This window comes from Cannabis sativa, chromosome 4 (genome assembly GCF_029168945.1).
Source record: "Cannabis sativa cultivar Pink pepper isolate KNU-18-1 chromosome 4, ASM2916894v1, whole genome shotgun sequence".
Lineage (NCBI taxonomy): Eukaryota > Viridiplantae > Streptophyta > Magnoliopsida > Rosales > Cannabaceae > Cannabis > Cannabis sativa.
In genome coordinates this window covers 38968581-38990272 of record NC_083604.1, presented here as the reverse complement: position 1 = coordinate 38990272, position 21692 = coordinate 38968581, and the positions used below count along the sequence as shown (strand labels likewise).

General features: G+C 34.7%; 1 protein-coding gene across 1 annotated transcript; it reads right to left on the bottom strand.

Moving 5' to 3' along the window:
• Window positions 1–7988: 7988 nt before the first annotated feature.
• LOC133036919 (uncharacterized) lies at window positions 7989–12098 on the bottom strand. The gene has a single exon (XM_061113694.1). It carries the CDS (start codon window positions 12096–12098, stop codon window positions 7989–7991), a length of 4110 nt encoding a protein of 1369 aa, XP_060969677.1.
• Window positions 12099–21692: the final 9594 nt, after the last annotated feature.

Sequence of the window (21692 nt, the reverse complement as noted above, 5' to 3'; positions counted from 1 at the left end):
GGATTAAGAGAAGAATAGGGTATGTAGTGATGATCAGGGGGTTTGGGTATTTATACATAAAAGGGGTTCGTGTGGATGATTAGTATTAAAAAATGATTTACAGGTACGCGGTATCGATTAGATTAGAATAATTTATCTTTTAGACCTGAGACACCGTTGAATAAAAACTTTATATCAAGTCTTAATTTGACTTAGTAATTATATATTTTGCTCGATCGCTAATGGCAGCTACTTTTCAAAAATATAATACATTATTTAAAAATGTAGTTTTTTCTCCACTTGTGGACATATTCTTATTAATTATATCTCACACACTAACTTTAAACTTTCCTTTTATTTACTTATTGGGTAGGTGGTACTTACTGAGAAATCTCCCGGTATTTTACATTTTTATTGTTTTTATTTTTAAGCTTTTTTATTCCCTATTGTTTCTTCTTTTTTTAATCGTGTGGAAATGATACATTTTATGGACTTTTATACATGCAAAATATGCATGGTTCTTTTCTTGAAAAAAAAAATTATTTAATGACCAAAATTAAAAAATATAAAAAATAGTATAAGTTAATTGATTACCTTTTTTTTTTTTTTTAGAAAAAGTTAATTGATTACCTTAAAGTAACTGATTATCCTAAATTATTTTTTTATATATATTTTAATTTTTTAATTTTTTTTTTTAATTTTTTCCCATAAATTTTTTTTTTTTTCAAAAAAGTGTTGTATTTTGTAAAGTTTTACCAAAACAACCACGAAATTAAAAATTTCCCTTTATATATAATTCAATTTTATCAATATATTAAAAAATTTTATTCAAAAAATATATATGTAATGTGTATCTCTTAAAATACTTTCACATTTTTCACTTTGCGCACTTTATCTCCAGTTGTTGGTTAATAATTTGCTCTCTCCCAAACAATTATAAGGACTGTTTGTGTTTCAAAATTAAGTAAAGGTACCTTGGTTACATTTAAGTATTTATCTAAGAGTTCTAATTATAATTTCTTATATAAAACATTAAGTCCAACATAATTAATTTAAAATATTGTAGTGTTTAAGTTAATAATTAATCAAAATACAAGGTTTGGAATTATATATCCTAAAAACAAAATATTGTATATATTTCTGAATATTTTACATTAAAAATATATAAAAAGCTAACTTTTATTATCAAAATACATTTACACCTGTATGTAAACTTTTATACTTATAACTATTAACAATTTACAAAATATCTCCTGATCTTGTCTCACACTTTTTACAGTTCTCACTTTTAATGGCAACGTACTTCTACCATCGAAAATTTGGTCTCCAAATTACAAGAAATGAGACATTTTATCCCACTTTTTATACTCGAGAAAAATAAAAAAATTGGATAAAAAGTATGTTAGAATATTTTATCACTGATGTGTATTACGAGGTGATTTATCACTGTTGTATATTATGAGGTGATTCATCACTACTATTTATTACAAGGTGATTCATTACTGCTGTCTTATATAAAATGATTCATCACTGTTGTGTAATACGAGACAATGCAAAATTTTTATACTATGAGTAGCAACAAGGTCCTTAATTACATTACGGGTAGCTACAAGGTTCTTGCTGTGAGATGTTGAATGCTTATCAAAATAACATCCAAACAAAACTCAAATACTTCACTTTATGAAAATTGTGATACTTATGTAGATGATATCACCTCGAAGCAATATATATCTTTTTCTTAAAAAAAATTCACATTTTTTTAAGTTTTTGTTTACTCTATTTTTTCTAGAAGAAATATTGTTTTTTTAGTTTTTTATGTACTTTTTTACCTATATTTTTGGTCATGTGTTTGTTCTTTTCAATTTTGTTGACCATTTTTTTAAATTATTTTTCTTTTTTTTTTTTAATAAAAAAATCTCTATCATCTCATGTACTATTTTTTGTGAAAAAATATATATTTTTTTAATCATTTGTACATTTTTTTACCTATCCTTTTTCTCTTTGGTTTTTTTAATTTTGTTTGCTAATTTTTTTTCTTATTTTTTTATTAGTAAATAATAGTGTAGAAAATTATAATAAGTCTGATAATGAAAATTAATTACGATGTTTGTTTTCTGTTGGAATAAATATTAGAATAAGTGATAAATTCACAAAATTATCTATATTTTAATTTTTATTCTTATATAAAAAAAAGTATTCGATTCATTTTACTTTTATTTTATTTAATATTTATGATATAATTCTCATTACATGGCTTCTCCAATATAATAAAGATATCATTACATAATGTAATCACCATTACGTTGTAATTTCATTACATCACTTTTAAAAGAAAATCGAAGATTATAATAGCGGTTTTGATTCCAGTATATTCTCCATTATACATCGAACACCAAACGTAACCTTACATATTATATATTTTTGTGTTATTTTATTTGTACATTATGATAGAAAAAAAATCACGGGCTTACATTTTAACAGCATGGCAGATGATACACTTTAATAAGAATAGGTATTACACTGTTCTTACTTAAATGTAACTGATAAAAATATACTACAAATATGGGCTTTGGAGGCGGTTTTTAAGGCCGTTCAGCGTCAGTTTTGGCGAAATTCGCTACCGACGCTGATCTTGGTGACGCTAAAGGGGTATGAAATAACCGTCGCCATAAGAACCCTACGGCATCGGTTATTCTGAAATAATTGAGGCCATAGGGACCCTATGGAGTCAGTTTTTATAAAATGACCGACTCCATAGGGGTTTCCTATAATTTTTTTTCAGCTTTAATTAATATAATTTTTTTAAAATTTTATTAAAAATCTAGATTTATTTTTTTATTGTTAATTAAATTAAATTAAAGCATAAATAAAATTAAATTTAAAAGCAAATAAATACACATTTATATTGCTCTAAGTGTTTGTATATTAGGTATTTTTTTATTAATATTTTATACTTTATAATATGTGTTTGTATTTTTCTAGTATTTCAGTATCATTTTTATAATTTTTTAAGTTATGTTTTTTTTATAATAATTGGTATATTGAATAATAAATAATGTGTAATATTTTAATTTTCATGTAACTTAATATTTTTACACATTTAAATTTTATAATATGAGTTTCTATTTTTCTAGTATATTAGTATTACTTTTATAATTTTTTAAGTTATGTTTTGTATAATAATTAGTTTATTAAATAAATAATGTGTAATATTTTAATTTTTATGTAATTTAATATTTTTGTACATTTAAATTTTATAATATGAGTTTGTATTTTTCTAGTATATTATTATTATTTTTATAATTTTTTAAGTTATGTTTTGTATAATAATTAGTATATTGAATAAAAATAATGTGTAATATTTTAATTTTGATGTAATTTAATATCTTTATACATTTACTTTTTAAAAAAAAAAAAAAAACCTTTACTCTAAGCAAATGTATTACACTATTATTATCCCAATAGACCATTTTTGTATTTTTTTTTAGCTTACTATATCTATCTTTAACACTCAACAATATCTATCCTATGTATTAATATTATTCTAAAATTACTCTAAGTATTTAAGGATTATCTAAATATATATATATATAAAAAATATTCTTATAAAAGTAAGTTAAAGAAAACATACCTTATACCAAAAATTATGTACTTGACTTCCGATAAAGTCACTTCTGATAAAATCTTAACAACTAAGTTTAAGAGAAACTAAAATAAAATATTATCCTAATTCTACCGAAATTTCAACAGCATAACGGTTATAATTGAACATTTCCAAAAAATTCAAACCTATTAGTAACAACAAAACACAATTCAAAACAATATTAAATAATCATAACAACATTTAGCAATATAAAAGTTTACCACCCATCTGACTACAGTACATGTATTCACAGAACCTACTTCACTACGGATGAATATTAATATTTAAGATATTCAAACTCATCTAACATGCATATTATTCCACCCATCGATCCGATATAGTATAATATATTGCAGAACCTACTTCACTACAGATGAATATTTAAGATATTCAAACTCTACTAAGCATTCATAATTAATTTATAATAAAAGTTAGTAAACGTATACATCGAGCTACCTAGAAACCGATCAACACCCAAATAAGTCAGATCCTTGCAAATTGACCTCACAACCTACAACATAAAGAAATACTACAAAATTACCAATTTTTTTATTTAGCTACTTACTAGTTATATAATTTATGAGTAACTAGTTACTAACTAGTTTATTTATTACTAACTAGTTTCTAATGAGTAACTATTTAGTAATAAAAACACATAAATATGAATGAAAATTAGTAACTTGTTAAATAGTTGTAACTAACTATTTACTAGCTACTAAAAAAATAAAAACACATGAATAAAATTAAAAATATAAAAAAATGATACAAAATAGAGTTAATTTCTAAACTTTTGTTTCTAAACTCATTTTTTAGAAATTAATTTCTAAACTTTTATTTTAATACTTTCCAATTTCATTCTCATTCACAATATTTAACAAAACTATTAGTTTAAAGTACTCAATATATACATATACAATATATAAAATACTCTCCTATATTACATTTCTCATTCACAATATATATATACACACAATACATATTTAATACAACACAAAATACATACATATATACTCTTCTATATCACATTTCTCATTCACAATGTATACACACACAATACATATTCAATACAACATAATACATATTTAATAATATAGAAAAACCCTAAAAAATTTATAAAATAAAAAATAAAGCAATGTACATTACTAAAATTAGTAGAAATTAGATTTATACCTTAATAGGCGTTGAGAAACAATGTTTTCTCCACTAAAAACGGTGGCCGGAGGTATAACCACCACAACCACTACCTTTACTTTTGGTTTATCCTAAAAAATGAGGAAAAATATATTCTTTTCAGGTATATAGTTTTAGGTATGAAAAATAGAAGATTTAGAAACAAAAATGAGCTAAAATGGTGAAAAAAATAGTGAAATGAGGGTGATTTTTTTGTGGTGGTTGGCGAGAGGGTTTGGGGTTTCTCTGGTTTGGGAGTTTCTGGGTTGGTTGGTCGAATGAGGAAGATGAAAGGTTGGGCTAGGGTTATAAACCCTTTTGGCGTCGGTTATTTGGAAGTAACCGACGCCATAAGTAGCGTAAAATTTCATTCTAAAAATTTCCAACCCTATGGCATGGGTTATTTATTATTATGCTGAAAAAAGTACCTCTATAGACTTGTTTTGTAGTAATATAAGAAATATAATTAAGGTTATGTGTCTCTGACGCATCTTCATTAGTTTATATATATAGGGACATGATTTTTTTCCGTGATTGTACTTTCACAAAATGTATTCTGTGATGTACGACAGCCGTTAGATGAGAGAGTTATTTAATCTGATGGTTGAGATTGATTTAGGGGTAATTAAGGTTAAAAAAATAGTAACGTACCCTGAGACTCATCTAATACATGTACCACGGAATACATTCTGTAAAAGTACCTCACGGGACAAAATCGTATCCCTATATATATGTATATATAATTTCTCAATCTCATGGCGGCGAACCTTTTTTTTCATTCATTGTTAATCTACTTAATTTTTGTAATAAGTTATATTTATTGTCTCTCTGATTAGTTTCTTAGCAACTACATTAAAGCTTCTCTCCTCTACAACTTGCACATTCACTAAAAGCAATGCTAGTTTCTGTGCCACTAAAATATGACTTTAGTTAATTAGTTAGCAAAAAATAAATATGACTTTATAGTCTTATTAATCAGGGCTAATCAGATAGGACAAATTAGTTGGCGGCCAAATATATGTTGGTCAAAATCAAATACAACATGAATTAATAAACTAATAATGAGATATCTTTATATATTAAAAGTGTCTATCTAACGGCAATTTTTGGTTTAACGATTCTTGGTTTAACGATTCTTTTTTTTATTTAGCCTTACACGATTAACTTAACAGAGTATTAACGTTAAACGTTAAAAATAAATAAACCCAAAAAATTAAACAATCTTTTTTTAAATTAAAATAAATATCTTACCCACATATCTCTCTAACAAATCCTACATTTTTGAAATTTTTTTACACGGCTAAATTCAAATTTCAAAAATAAACCCAATAATTAAACCAAAAAAATTAAAAAATATTTACGATTAACTTACATATCTCTCTAACAAACTACAATTTTTGAAATTTTTTTATTCATACAAAATAAACCCAATAATTAAACCAAAAAATTGAACAATCTTTACGATTAACCCATTCATCAGAATCGCTTTGCTTATTCTTAATTTTGTAATATTTATTTTTCTAGGTCAAATGCAACATATATTATAACCTTATTATTATTGTTTTCAATATGTTTTTACTGGACATAAAAGTTTAATTTAAATTTATTATTCAAATCTCTTTAAATTAAATATTATTTATTTTTTATTCATTTATTTCCTTCCGAACTCATAATATAATACTTAATATAAAACATAGCATACGTACATCGCAAGTAACAATATACTAGTATAAATAATAATTATTTATCCATGTTATCTAAGTCTTGCTGAACTAGACTCCAAATGAAACGACTAAAACTCGTGCGATTAAGCATTTTAATCTATATTTTATTGGGAGACCAACGTGTTAATTGATATTAAATACAATATTTTTGTAAAAATTCATGATGACGGCTATATCTTTTAGCAAAAGCATATGCAAACGCCCTAGCGTTTTGTAGATAAATAGGGCCAATTAATCTGTAATGGCCACAAGCAGGCCAAAACTATAGTTTATGATCTTTCTCTATTTATAAATGTTATATAATTAATATCATTTGTTTGATTGGGTTTGGTTGGGTTCGGTTCGGTTTTTCTAACAACTACCTTAATTATTTTGATTGTTTAGAGGTACCAAGATTAATTATAGATAGTTCGAAATTTTGTTTAAGGGTGATTATATTTACACTCCAGAAATTATAACTACACCCCATTATTAAGTTTACCCCATTAAATATTACTTTTTATAACTATATCCCACCTTATTTACAAAAGGGTATTATTTGTACACTTCAAAATTTCCTTTTAGGTTATTAAAAAAAAAAAAAAAAAAAGAAAGAAAGAAAGAAAAATTTTTGACGTTGCGTTCACGGTGTCACTCTCCTTTTCTTCTTTTTTTTTTTCTTTTCTTTTTCCTGTTTTTATTTTTATTTTTTTGAACAAAGCTCTTTTTCTTTTTTAATTGAAGAGTTATTGAAATTTATTATCGTATGTGTGATTTTTTCTTCTTTTTTATGAAAGTAAAATTCATTAATGTCTAGGAAAATCTTACAATAAAATAAACAAATCTGTATTATATAATTCATTGCAATATAACCCTTAACGATCAATATCTATTAACGAATAATATTTCTTTTGAAAAAATTTCCTTTTAACAATCAGTATTTAAGTGATGCAGATTACTAAAGGAAGGATCAACAAAGGGTCTTAGTCGTGTTTAGGCTTCTCACAAGCCAGTGTCTCCAAATTGAAAGATGTTATCATCCATAGCCGCTCATGTCCTTGCAATTTTTTGTTGAACAATGTTGTTGGTTTTTAAATTTTTGGACATTTTGATCATTTTACAAAAGGTTAATAATGTAAATATATTGTTGGGGTGTAGATATAATTTTATGGGGTGTAAATATAACTTGCCTTTGTGGAAAAGTATTGAAAATGACCATTTTACCCACGAGATAGTTTATGTAAGTTTTTAGTGTTAAGCAGCCATTTAGTAAATGGTTAGTTTGTAGATACACATTATTTTTTCCTAGGATTAAGTTTTTTTTTTTTTTTTCTGATTGCTGGCAACAGCCAAAGAAGCAGGACAAACCAAGAACAACCAACGAAGGCAAAAAAACAACTAAAACAGACCCCAGCAAAACAGGAACTGGGAAGGAAAACTAACTGAGAAAGACTAGGAAAAACTAGGAAACAGAAAAGAAAAGGAAACAAAAACTACATCCGCATGTCTACTACACAGCCATCTGCAATCCAAGATTGCAGGGAACCATCAAAATCGGACAGATCAAAAGTACCAAAGGTATTAGTTTGATTTGCCCATTTGGCCAAAGCATGGGCCACACCATTATGCCTCCGGGAAATCCAATGAGTCTCCCAGTTGCATAACGAATCAGTTGCAGTGAGAAAGCTTGGAATCAGCTCTCTCAAATTGTAGTGTAAGTTGTTGCAATCTGAACGTGCAATCCGAATTGCGTCGATCGCTGCCGCCGAATCACTGAGAAATATTACATTCTTGTAGCCCAATGAAACTGCTGATTCCGCTCCTTTGCTAATAGCATGTAGTTCACCAGGGAGAGGAACACAATAGTTTGATAGAAAAGTAACGATTTTTACAATCCTATTGTCTTCATCAAAGAATATAGATGCTCCTGCAGATTGAGATTTTCCAATTGAGATGTCAGAATTACAAATTAGCCAACCTGGGGGAGGAGCAAACCCTTGTGAGTCGTGAAAGGTTGCAGATAAGTTGGAATTTTGCAATTCAATTTCCTTGAGTCTTTGGTTAATCCCCTGTATCACCAAGCAAATTGGAGTTGGGTTCCCTTCATGGCAGAGTTTGTTCCTCACTCTCCATATGCTTTCAAATATGATGGCTGCCCCACCTAGGAAGGAGTCTAATTGTTGTGAGCCATGCCTATGATGGGTTATCGAGAACCATTTTAGCCACTCATCCCACGACCGGATCATGACTGTAGATGTTCTCATTTGCCAATTACATCCAAACCAGATGCCTCTGGCAAAGTCACAGTCCCAGAATAGGTGTAAAGAGTCTTCCGGTGCTGCAGAGCACAGAGGGCACATAATGTCGATACTCGGGAATATCTGAGCAAGTTTTTCCTTTGTGAGAAGGCTGTGACACAGAATTTTCCACCAGAGCAATTTTTGACGGTTATGGATCTTGGCTCCCCAAACTATTCGCCACTTCTCATCCGCGTCTGTCCTCTCTTGCACGTTCTTAACTATTCGGTAGGCTGATTTGACAGAAAACATGCCATTTGGTTCAGGTATCCATAACCATCCATCTTCCTTTGGAGTAATAGGAAGGGATATGTTCAATATTCTTTTTGCATCTTCATTGCAGAACCAGCTTCTGATTAAGGCTCTATTCCATTGGTTATTTCTGATGAAATTGCTAACGAGGCTAATGCCATCTGTGGCATTTCGAGTGGGGGCTGGTTGAGTGACTTCACCAGGGACCCAAGGGTCAAACCAGATAGAGGTAGAGTTCCCATCTCCAATTTTTCGACACATCCCCTTCCAAAGAAGAGGTCTTGTTTTTAGGATTGCTTTCCAAAGAGCCGAGTCTGTGGATTTTGCTTCCAGCTCCATGAAGTTCTCACTTTTGATATACTTCCCATTTATAATTCGTCCCCAGAGACAGTCTTCTTGAGTTAGGATTCTCCAAGCCCATTTCATAAGATAGGCTTTATTCATTGCCTCAATTGAACGGAAACCCAGGCCTCCCACCACTTTTGGCCTACAAAGCCTTTCCCAAGCTACCGTGTGTATTTTTCGTCTCTCCTCCGTATCACCCCACCAGAAGTCTCTTAGGATTTTATCTATTTTGTTGGCCGCAGACACGGGAATAACATCAGAGGAGGCTACGTAATTGGATAACGTTGAACCCACTGATTTCACTAGACATGTTTTCCCGGCACTAGATAGTAAACGGGCTTTCCAGCCTTGAACTCGTTTAAGGGTCTTGTCAATGATTCCCTTAGTGTCATTTGATTTCTTGCGAGACTTAAAGAGAGGCAATCCCAAGTAGGTGGCATTCCTCCCCATTTGTTTCATGCCCAGCAGTTGTGAGATGGCTTGGGATTTCCTTCTAGATACTCCCTGAGAGAAGTGAATTGCTGATTTTTGGGCACTAACCGATTGTCCTGACCAATTGCAGTAGGTCTGAAGACATTCTAAGAAAACCTTGGCCTCTCGAATTGACGCTTCCCCAAACAGAACTATGTCATCAGCGAACATGAGGTGGTTTATAGCAGTTCCATTTCGGGCCATCTTGAACCCTTTCAGTAGACCGAGTTTCTCCTTCTCGAAAAGCAGCCTAGATAATGTTTCCGCAGCGATGATAAAAAGCGATGGAGAAAGGGGATCGCCTTGTCGCAAGCCCCTCCCAGGGGAGAATTTTCCCACAATAGAGCCATTCAATAGCAACTTAATTTCCTCAACTGAGATGCAGGCCTTTATCCAATCCGTAAAAGGACTTGTAAAGCCGAATTGGTATAGGACTTTGATGATAAACTCCCAATCCATCTTGTCGTAAGCCTTTTCAAGGTCGAGTTTGATGAGCATGAACCCTTTCTTACCTCTTCTCCTCTTCATTGAGTGAATAATCTCCCGAGCTATCATAGTATTTTCTGCGATGTGTCTTCCTTTGATAAAGGCAGCTTGGTTTGGGGACACGCTTTTATGTAGCATGCTCCTCAGACGGGTGGCAATGACTTTTGAGATTACTTTGTAGGCTACATTGCATAAGGCTATGGGGCGGTAGTCATTAACCATCGCTGGAGAGTCCTTCTTGGGAACAAGAACAATTGCCGTGTCATTGATATACTTGGGAAGATCAGTGTTGGTGAAGAAGTGGGTAACCATCTCAAAGAGATCATCTTGAACAGTGTCCCAATGGTGAGCATAAAAGCTTGGCGGGAGTCCGTCTGGCCCTGGCGCTTTATCTTTTCCCATTCCAAACAGAGCTGCTGTTATTTCCTCCCTTGTTGGTATCATATTCAGGGTGACATTGTCCTGTGTTGTGACAATTGTGCTATTTGGCTCTTGTTGGAATGAAGGGTGAGTGCATTGATGTTTCTTGAATAGATTTCTGAATTTGTCGATGAAGCATTGTGCTATTTCCTTATCGTCTCTAATCCAATCTTCACCCGGGTTGTTTTTGATACATTGTATGTAATTCCGTCTTCGCCGGACTATGGTAGAGGCTATGAAGAATTTCGAGCACGTATCACCTTCTTGAAGCCATTGCACTCGCGATTTTTGTTGCCAATGAATTTCTTCTCTTTTTAGAGCCTCGTTGAGTTGTTGGCTTGCTAGCTCTATTGCAATGTAATCATCCGGGTTTTTTGTTTCAGTGTCTTGGAGATGAGCTTGAGCCTTCTGTACTTGACGATGAACATTCTGGAATTGAGTTTTGTTCCAGTGCTGCAGCTTCTTTGTTGTGGCTTTAACTTTCCTAAAGAAATTTAGCATGGGATCACTATGTTGTCTCTTTGCCCAGGCCTCTTTCACGATCCAGAAGCTTCTGGGGTCTCTTGCCCACATGTTCTCATACTTGAACAGTTTGCTCTTGCAGTTGGTGCCTCCTAAAGTGTCAAGGAGGAGTGGCCTATGGTCGGAACCAGAGGCAGAGAGATGATTTATGATTGCATTTGGAAACAGTACACGCCAGTCCGGAGAGGCGAGTCCAGTGTCGAGTCTAGCTCTTTTCATTGCTGTTCCCGGATTGGAAGTCCCCCCACCTTTGGCCCAAGTGAATCGTGGCCCTTGGAACCCCAGGTCAATCAATCCAACACGTTGGATCATACGACGATAGTCAAAAGAGTAGAGGGCTACGTTTCTGCTTTGAGTGTAATTAAAACAGTCAGAGTCTCGGAGGGTACCATTCATGTCCCCCAGTAAGAGGATTGGGTTAGTGGCGTTGATAGCTAAATCTCCAAGGTGTTTCCAGAAAACCTCCTTTTGATCTCTATGAGGGGGGCCATAAGTACCATACAACTGCCAAAGGCACCCTGGGGGGTCTGAACTAATTTCGCCAATTATTACATGTTTGTTTGCTAGCTTGATGTTACAATTAACCCCCTTCATCCAGCAGATACCCAGTCCCCCCGAAAGACCAACAGGGGGAACATAGTGAGAGTGTTCGAAGTGAAGTCTAATACAGGTTCGAGAGAATTTATCTTGTGGAAGACGAGTTTCAGACAGGACTAGAACCTCGGGTTTGTGTTGGCGAACTAAATTCGCCAATTGTCGAACTGTCGTGGAATTCCCGAGACCACGGCAGTTCCAAGCTAGCACTTTCATGGCAACTCGGGAGACTTTTCTGGGCAAGTCTCCGTAGCCCCGAAGCAAAAATCCTGTCTCCCTTCTGTTGCGCTTCCTTCTTTTGTCGTGTTTTCCTCTTCATCCACTTCTGTTATTTGGCAACTTGTCCTAGGCTTCGTGGTCTTTTCAATTACGATGAAGTGGTTGTTTAAATCCACTTTCAGGTCGAAGTCGCTACCACCAATGTGGTTATACTTCCCTGACTTTCCTCCCATGTTGATTTTTGTTTGTTTGCGACCCTTGAACGATTTCGGGGTTGCTGAGAGTGTTGGGTAATTCTTGGGAGGCCGTCCTCTGCGTTTCTTTTCCACTGGTTCATCTTGTGTAATGGGTGCCTTGCCTTTTCTATCTCCCCTGCTTCTGCGTTTACTGCTGGAGCCTTGTTCCATACACGAGCCAGGTGAGAAGCTAGTGGGAGGGGAGGCCATTTCAGTGTCAATCCCCAGATGTTGTTGAAACGAGGGAACATTTTCCCCGGTAGTGTTGCTTCGAGTTTCAGGCTCAGAGTGGCATTCCTTCGATTGAGAGGACGGAGTAGTGTTTGTGAATGAGTTGAAACTTTTGACTGGAGATGGGTTGATGAGTAGTCCATCTGATGCTTTGCGTTTTCTGGGCCCTTGGGAATGTTCTTGGACTCTAAAATCTTCTATGTCAAGTATTGGGTTGATTAGGGTGGGCTCCCTGTAATACTTATCCACAGTTAGAGATCCAAAAATTAGTTCACGGGCCTTTGGGTCTGCCCAGCATTCATTTGAGGGCCAATCAATAAGTTGGGCCTGAGTTCCCAGTAGTGGATTGTAGGCCAGTTTACTTGGGCCCATGTCGAAATCAGAGATTTGTTCGTTTGTGGGTGCTTCTTCTGCCTCAGCAACTTCTCCAGGTTGGCCGTTTCTAATACGAGGTTTGCTGGGGTATGCTTTTGAGTTACCTTTTAGTGTAGCTCCTAGAATGGAATTTTTTGTACTTCCCGTCCCTTTCATCCTCAGGCTTTTCCCAGCTTTGTTCTCTGTTTCCTTGTCGTTTGCTATATTGGAGCTTGATGCCCCATTGGTTGTGATCCCAGCGTCCTCTGCAGCAGCCTGTTGTAGGTCGAGAATAGAGACCGTTTTTGAATTGTTGCCATAAGGGGTAAATTCTCCTATACCCGGGAGATAAACTAGTGGAATCTGGGTAATGACCGTGTTGGGTTCATCAGCTTCGGTTGCTTCCTCTTCGTCGGAGACGATTCTTTTCTTCGTCGGGTATTGTCGACGGCATTCCCGTATCTCATCTGTCTCTCCATTTTGTATGGCTCTGTGAACCTTGAATTGGTTTCTGAGGATGGGGTCATTCCCCAATTGTTTTTGTAGGACCCAGTCCTGGAACCACTTGGCTAGAGGGGAGGAGAAAGTCGATTTTTCAGGGACCTCTTTTTTTAGCCATGTACCGAACATCGGATAGAAATTTCCTTTGGCGTCCTTCACTACCGTGGGGGACTTGAAGCAGGTGCTTTGGTCATGGTTTATTATCCCACACTTGAAACAAGTTTTTGGTAGGCGTTCATACTTGTATTGGAGCCATAGGTCTTTGAGTTTTTGTCTCCGGAGGAAGAAGCCCGAGAATATAGGTTTATTTAGGTCTATAGTTGCTCGGAATCTAAGTGAACTCATGCCTACGACATCTTCAATCCCATGGGGGAGTTCATAAACTGGTGAGGCTTTGGAGGCGATTTCTTTCAAGTTGGATAAGTTCCAGTAAAAGGGGGGGATGCTGTCCACTTGAACCCATATAGGGGTTTTGTCGAATCTTACCTCAGCTGGGGAGAGCCACGATGGCCACGGCATGATGACAAGTAAAGCTCCGCAGACGAACCATGGTCTACGGTTGAGAACATTCATCGCATCATTTCTATTTGCAAAAGTGAACTGGATAATACTATCATCTAGTTCTTTCCATTTCCACCCCTTGATGGCATTCCAAGACATTTTCAGAGAGCCCTGTATGGTGGCCTTACCAAGTCGATAACGACTTATGATTTTCCCCAGCAGGACTTTGTTCTCCTCCTGTGGTTCATCAATCTCCCCAGGGTTTAAGGCGAATGTGATATCATCTTGTGTGATCTGTACCGAGTCTTGGAACAGGTCACACACTTTTGAAGGATCCATTGCGAGGGACTGTGGAGGTGGTGTTGTCTGAATCTGTGATTCAACAGTAGTTATCGTCTGAGTAAAAACACTCTAGAGCAGGACTCTAAAAACTTCCAAGAAGTGAGCTCCTATAGAGCGATCCTTCAACAACGTTTAGTTATATTTTTTCATTATTATTATTTATTTTTTTTTTATTATTTTTTTTTTTTTAGAATAACTTAGAAGCATCTATTTGGAAATCAAACCCTCTCTCTCCTTCTCCTTGTTCCACCTCTCGGCTGAACCCCACACAAGGGGAAATCCAAATTTTTCTTCTTCATTTCCCTCCAATTTTTGTTAGGAGTCAAGCTAGGATTTGGGATTAGTCAATTGGAGAGCTAGTAGAAGGATCAAGGTATGTTACTGAATCTCAATTTCTTATTTTTTATGTGTAGAGGAAAAGTTAGTTTTTATATATTTTATGTGATATATAGCGTTAATTGTTGTAGAATAAGTTAATATTGAGTTCTTTTTGTAAAAACTACCTAAGTTTAATACGTTGGATTATTAAATAATTAGTGTTTATTTATGTGATTTAATTATTATTAATTATTTTATATTTGTGGAGATTTTTGAAATTCAATATATATCTATTATGCTATTTATGTGAATTTCTTGTTTTTCCGTAATTGTGTTCGGTAGCAGTGGAACGCAATGCTGGGCCATTAGAGAGTCACGCTTTCATATGATTTAGAATGTTATAGATAGCATGGGCATTATTGTTAGACATTGAAAGTATCATGAAATTGTTGGGGTTTGAAAATGACCGAATTACCCTTAGTTATCACTAAACCTTTGGATTATGTATAGGGACAAAATAGTTATTTTGCTAAGGTTTCTTATTTGTCTTTTTGTGAGCTTATTTTGAGGATAATAATCAGATTTTAAATTAAATTTTCATATATTACTAATGTTTCCTTCATTTAGAAGAAACCTAGAAAATAAATCTCTCTCTCTCTTTCTCTAGGAAAACAACTAGGGCTTGAATTTTTCTACATCAATTGTTAGATTCTAGCAAGTTGTGAGTATCCTAAATCAAGGTAAAATTCTTGTAGCTTCTCCCTTTTCATTGTCTTCAAGCTCAAGTTAAGGTTAATGTTTGAATTTTTGGTATTAGGTTGATGTCTTGTGGATTAGAGTTTGGTTTGATGTTCTGAAGTTTAATTGAGATAATTTAAGTTGAATTGAGTAGGATTTATTGGCTGTGGTGATGCTTGAGTAAAGTTTGAGTTTAAGAACCCAAATCTTGCTCTCTAGTGGTAATTTAGGAATATGTGTAGATTGCTAGGTTCTGTTGCTTGATATGAGTCTATTGTGGTATATACAGTTGTTTTAGAGATTATTGGAAAGTTTGGGTTGATTTGTAGTGTTGGGGACATTTTTGGTGGTTCCTACACTGAATTAGTCAACCGATTCAGGAGAACCAGTAACAACCGGTCGGCCGGTTGGTCCCCAGGAAACCCCATCAAATCAGAATTTTGGTTGGAGAACCGGTTTACCAGTTGGGGCAGTTTTGCCAACCCTAGTTTTTCACATTTTTGTGTTATTTAGGTTGTTGCCATGTCATTCATCAATAGGGCTATTCCTAGTTGTGATTTTAAGTCCCTAATAAGTGTTTTAGCGTGTCCTCATTGGAATTTCGAATATTGTGGATTAGGGCCCTATAAAGCGCCGAGCTGTAGTTCCACTCAGGCTGACCGACACACCTGAACCTGGAAACGAGGTAAGATAGCATAAAGTATGTATATGTGAATGAATGCATGTTATTACCTGTTTACACTACTAGCACTGCTAAATGTGTATTTATAAGGGTGTTAGTAAGTGTAGGGTTTTAGGGTAGTTACAGGGTTACCAACACGAGTACCAGGGGTACATCGTGCATGTGGTAGAACACTTAGTAACTCTCGAAAATACAATAATGGCCCTACCAACACGAGTATGGAGTTGGTGCTCTGGTGCATATGGTACAGTGGTCGTACTTCCGTTGAGAACGTTCTTAATCATTTGGTGAGCTTAACAATTGGGCTCAAGACGGCTTAAGCATAAAGCCGGTATATCATTTCTTATATATATATGTTATGCATATCTTACTGAGTCGGTTGACTCATCAGTTTGCTACCTTGTGTAGGTAAGGGTAAAGCAAAGCTTGAGGAGGAGTGAGTTGAGCCTTGGTAAGGATTGTACATATCGCTGCAGTGCAACCTGAAGGGCTTCGGTCTACAACATTTTGAATTATATTTTATAACTGCCTTGTAATTTTTAAAAAGAAAATATTACGAAACATTATATTTAGTAAATGTATTTTAAACTGTGTTCTAAACTCAGGATCCCGGTTTACGAGGTTTTATAAATATAATATAATAAGATTTTCTTCAAATTGCCAATTTTAAAATACGGGCATTACAGTTGTATCAGAGCCACCAGATTGTTCACTGAAGACCGTCAAGATATGTACAATCAAGGCCAGTGTCGAGCTCAGCTCATGGTTCTGTAAGCTTTTACATTTAGCAAACTGTTTGAGATGTATTGCATATATGTGTAAAATGTTCCATTACATTTCTTCCTTTCGATTCCTAGATTCGACCCATCTGAGGGGATCTAAAGAACGAAACTAGCCTTTGTAGAAACACCTTTAGGCCTAACCAAATTAAAGATTTTTGTTTTGGGCCGACCACATTATTTCGGCATATCCTTTGAAGAAGAGGCCAAAAACACCAAAGGGCTTCGGGCCCAATACTCAGAGATATTATTGATGATAGGACACAGTCCCACCGGAGCACCTAAAGGTCGTCGGACAGAAAAGTTATGGTCCCTGACCAACACCGTCATGCTATCCTTTCGCTCAGTACCTTTCCTCCTCAAGTTTTCTGTAGCAAAAATAGAATAACCCTTGTCAATCATTCCCTCAGCCTCCCTATGGTACCCACTTTCTAGATTTTGACGCATTATCTCCTCTGCATTAGCCTCAGCCATTAGTAGCATTCCCAACAAAGCAGATTCCATCTGAGAATGGGTGGGGGAAACCTGTTTGCTCCCGTGGCCTCTTTCCATCACTACACGAGTAAAAAAATCCTCTACTCCAAGAACATAAAATCTATTCTCAATACGAGCACTTAAGCAACGCCAAGAAACATGTAGCGGGACAAAAAAATCATCATCAAGACTTAGCATTCTCTTTTTCACAGAACATAGAGATTCTTCATGACCAATCCAACCACACTTGAAGAAAAATAGGAAAGTCGTTCATAGTTAAAATACACCCAAACTCTCTTTTGGCTCTCATCCAAAAGAAAAGCGCCATCCATACAAGGAGCCTCCAAACTAATCTATACCCTAAATTTGAGATATTCATTAACAAGGATCCCACCTTTCATAGTAGGACAAGCATAGAGGCAGTTTCCCACACGATTAGCCATGACAATAGCCCCCACATCAGTCAAAAATTGAGTAAGACCCATAAGGCCTGAACCCAGATAGTCGTGGCATTCAAGTCAACAGTATGCCATCTGCCATCGTTCGGTATCGGGAAAACAAGCATGGATCCATCACAAGGGGACCAAGGAGCCAACCTGACAATAGCATGAGCTTCATTAGCTTTCTGAAGTTGAAACAAGAAGAATTTTTGACTTCATATCACTTCTTGTAAGAGCCAACCCTTGGACGAATTCTGCAACCCAGAAAGCATTCTCCTCAGAGTACCATTAGAGAACTTCTGTTTAGCAAAGAAACAACCCAAGATGGACTTGACTATCGTGTTATTCGTAATTAGTGCATTCAGTTCAATTTAGAGGTTAAGTCATCTAGAAAAACATCTCAATCTCCTCCATAGCTTCTTTAACCAAGGTAGCATCATTAGAAGTTCCTGAAAGATTCTCTATTGAAGCAAATAAAAAAAATAGAGAGAAAACTCAGATGAGTACTTAACACCACTTAGCAAAAAACTTTCACAAAAAAAAAAAATCAGGGCACAATCTAAAAATTAAAATGTTAAATCTGAAAATATTGCAAAGCCAAATTTGCAACTGATCATTGCAAGAGGGAAGGTGAAAACACCCAGGACACCACAAAGGGTTTGCACCACCACTCTCTACCACCATCAAGGTCGTACTCTGACACTGGTACGAGGCAAAAAAATCCATCCCCATTACTTGTACGGAGAGAAGTTATAAAATTTGGGGTGTTAATAAAATACTTCTTACTAAATTTTGTTTATAAAAAAGTAAACCTTATATACTATTACGAAAATTATTAAATAATACGCAAATGCACGCAATCAAGTAGTAAACTCACGCAAGTGAGGTCGAACCACAGGGAATTAGATTAATTACTACTAAATTATACTTATGATTCTATTTGGCAAATCAATACTTTTTATAATTCAAAAAGAATGAAAGTAATTCAAGAAACTTAAATAACACAAGTGAATATTAATCAAGATGAGATAATAGGGAGGAGAATCCTGTTGTTTGTTTATCCAATTATTAATGCCTAATTGCTATCCTTTTCTTGAAGTGAATGACAGATTGTAAATTAACCTAACTCTTTTCAGATCTTTTAGGTTCTAAATCACATGTTCTCTAATTAATCTCTTAATTAAACTAACATGAAATCAGCATTAAGCAATAATCTAATTGTCACATAAGTCATGTGAATACTCTCGTTTCACATAGAACATCGATTATCCAATTTTAGCATTCTCAATTCTCACTTTTCAGATTTTGAATTGAGATCATAGAACATGTAGAAGGTGATCAAGCTTGCACATGGAATTAAACACAAATAGAGATAATTTCACAATCAAGAATGGAGGAATGGCAATTATTCATTAACTAGGCAAAAACTTTAAACAACATTCATCATCCTCCCTAAATGGGAAATTTAGTTCATAATAAAATCCATAACCATTCCTAAAACAAAATTCAACGAGAAATTCAAAAGGAATAGAGAAAGAAACTGTTGGTGGAAAGACTCTGGATCTTCACTTTTCTCCTCTTGCCGCTCTTCACTGCGTTTTAGGTCTCCAAATCGCTCTCCCTAATTTTCAATCGCAGTTTTCTATTTATTTCTCATTTTTAGGGTTTGACGGACGAAAATGCCCCTGCTCGTACAGACTCTCGCCGCGGCCACAGATGGTCTTGCCGCGGCGACTGGAGCTTCCAAAAACCGTGTCTCTATTTTGGACTTGATGGCCGCAGCCATGGCTATCTCGTCGCGGCCAGAAGTGCGTTGAGCCTGAATTTGGCATTTTTCTTGGCTCCAATTGTCTTTTATTGCACTTTTGCATCCCGGGGCTTCCATTACTCCGAGAAACCTCAAAACATAGAAAACAAGCATAATTCCGTCCTAAAACATCGAAAAGCGAGCATAAAAGTGATCCAAAATATAGGCTAGAAATAGCCTAACAAAATCCCCCAAATTGAATCTTTACTCGCCCCCGAGTAAAGCTAAAACTCAAACTGAAATTAAACAATGCAATAGATAACTAAACCTTCAAATGATTGAACTACCACTACCACCTGCACAACTTCAAGCAAATCAATAACCAAAATTTCAACTCAATAACTCTAAGAATTAACATGGACAAACAATTCAAAAGTAAGCAATTCATATAGACACAAAACACCTCTTTTGACACTCATATCACAACCATTCTACACTCTCTGACATTTCGCTAACCCATGTTCAATAAGCTTGAATGATATACCTTTCTCGACTAATGTTAACAATTCTTGCTCGGAATCAAAAGGTCTTTTTCGGTTACAATATCATGGCTTAGGTAAAACGGGTAGATGAAAAGTCATTTAGGCTACATTATTCCAAACAAAGACCCGCAATAATTCATTCTTTCATCCCAAAGAAACTAGTAAGAGATTACATTTTTCCTCGTTTATGTGCCTACCTCATTGTTCACATTTGTTTCTCAAGAAGAAATTATCACATTTATTTTTTTCTTTTGTTTCTTTATTTTTCTTCCTTTCTTCTTTCTTTTTACAGAAAAGGCACATCACATAACAAATATATTTTTTTTTTCAATCTCTTACTTTCAAAATATTTCCCACTTACAACACTCCATTCCCCCCAAACTTGATTAAAAGCTTCTGGCATAATAAGGTACGTTGAGAATGAAAGTAGTTAAAGATAACAAATTAAGCTTAGTTAAGTGGCGAGAATTTTGAAACAGGTTAAGGCTCAACTTCGGGTAAACTAAGGATAAAACTTTTCAGGTAAGCTCGAAAGGCTCAATCGATCCAAAGAAAATATGCCTAAATCATTTTCCAAACAACCACGAAAGGATTTCGCTTCAAGAGAGTATGTCACTCAAGTTCTATTCCATGTCAAGCCAACATTCCAAAATCCAAGTAGAATAAAAGTGATACACATTAAAAGTAAATGCTTTACATCTAGATGAACAACCTTCTTACACAACATCCAATTTAATTCAAAGAGTTCATGACTTAAGCACACGGTTAAAATTCCAATCCATTACACAAGTAAACAACAGTAGTTCAATCTTCCAACTTAGCTATCAACACATGACACTAACAATAACAAAGACTAACTAACAAAACGAAAAAAAAAAACTGAAAAACTGAAAAATTAAATCTCTCCCCCCAAACTAAAGATACACACTGTCCCCAATGTGTTAAAATAAAATTGTGGTTGAGAGAGACTTACCTGAGCCCCATCAGAATGGGTTTGGTGGAGGTGGTTGGTCATAAGGATTGAAGCGAGGCGGCATTGCCAAGTAGTTGGGCTCTTCCACTCTGACATTCATTCTTGTGATTAGCGTATTCAATTATTGCACCTGATTTTCATCAAAAACGCTCATCTGCGCCATATAATTCTGAATGTGCATGTTTTGTTGAATAAGATAATTGAGTTGATCATGCATGTACTGCATGGCTGGGTCGAGAGGCCCAGCAATACATTGCGGCTTTTGTATCATAGGAGTATTGTGGTACTCCATGTGCCTCACACAAGGTGGTGATAATGTCAGCAAGCCCGAGTCCACCCCCACAAGATCCCTCAATCATCATATCAAAACTTGTTCTAATTATGTCCCCCACATTCACGTTGTAACCCTTCATGATGGCATAAACGAATTTCAGCCTGTATATCTGAGCATCAGAATAGTGTTTGTTTGGTACCAACCTTGCACTAACGAAATATAGACATGCCTTGGCCACCGGGTTTAGTTCACACCAAAACAGCTAATAAGGTTCTCCATCGTATTCATGAAACCTGAGGCCTGGGTAACCTAATGTAACGACCGCCTTAATAAATTGGATTAGAAAAGGCAATTAGCACTAATTTTTATTATTTTATTATTATTTATGAATTTAATTATTTTGGCCCCAATATTTTAAAAATAAATATTAGAGTTGTAATTTCTCAATTTTGGAGATTT

Excerpts from the sequence above, each read along its gene's own strand:
- LOC133036919 (XM_061113694.1), bottom strand. The coding sequence starts at position 12,098 with ATGAAAGTGCTAGCTTGGAACTGCCGTGGTCTCGGGAATTCCACGACA.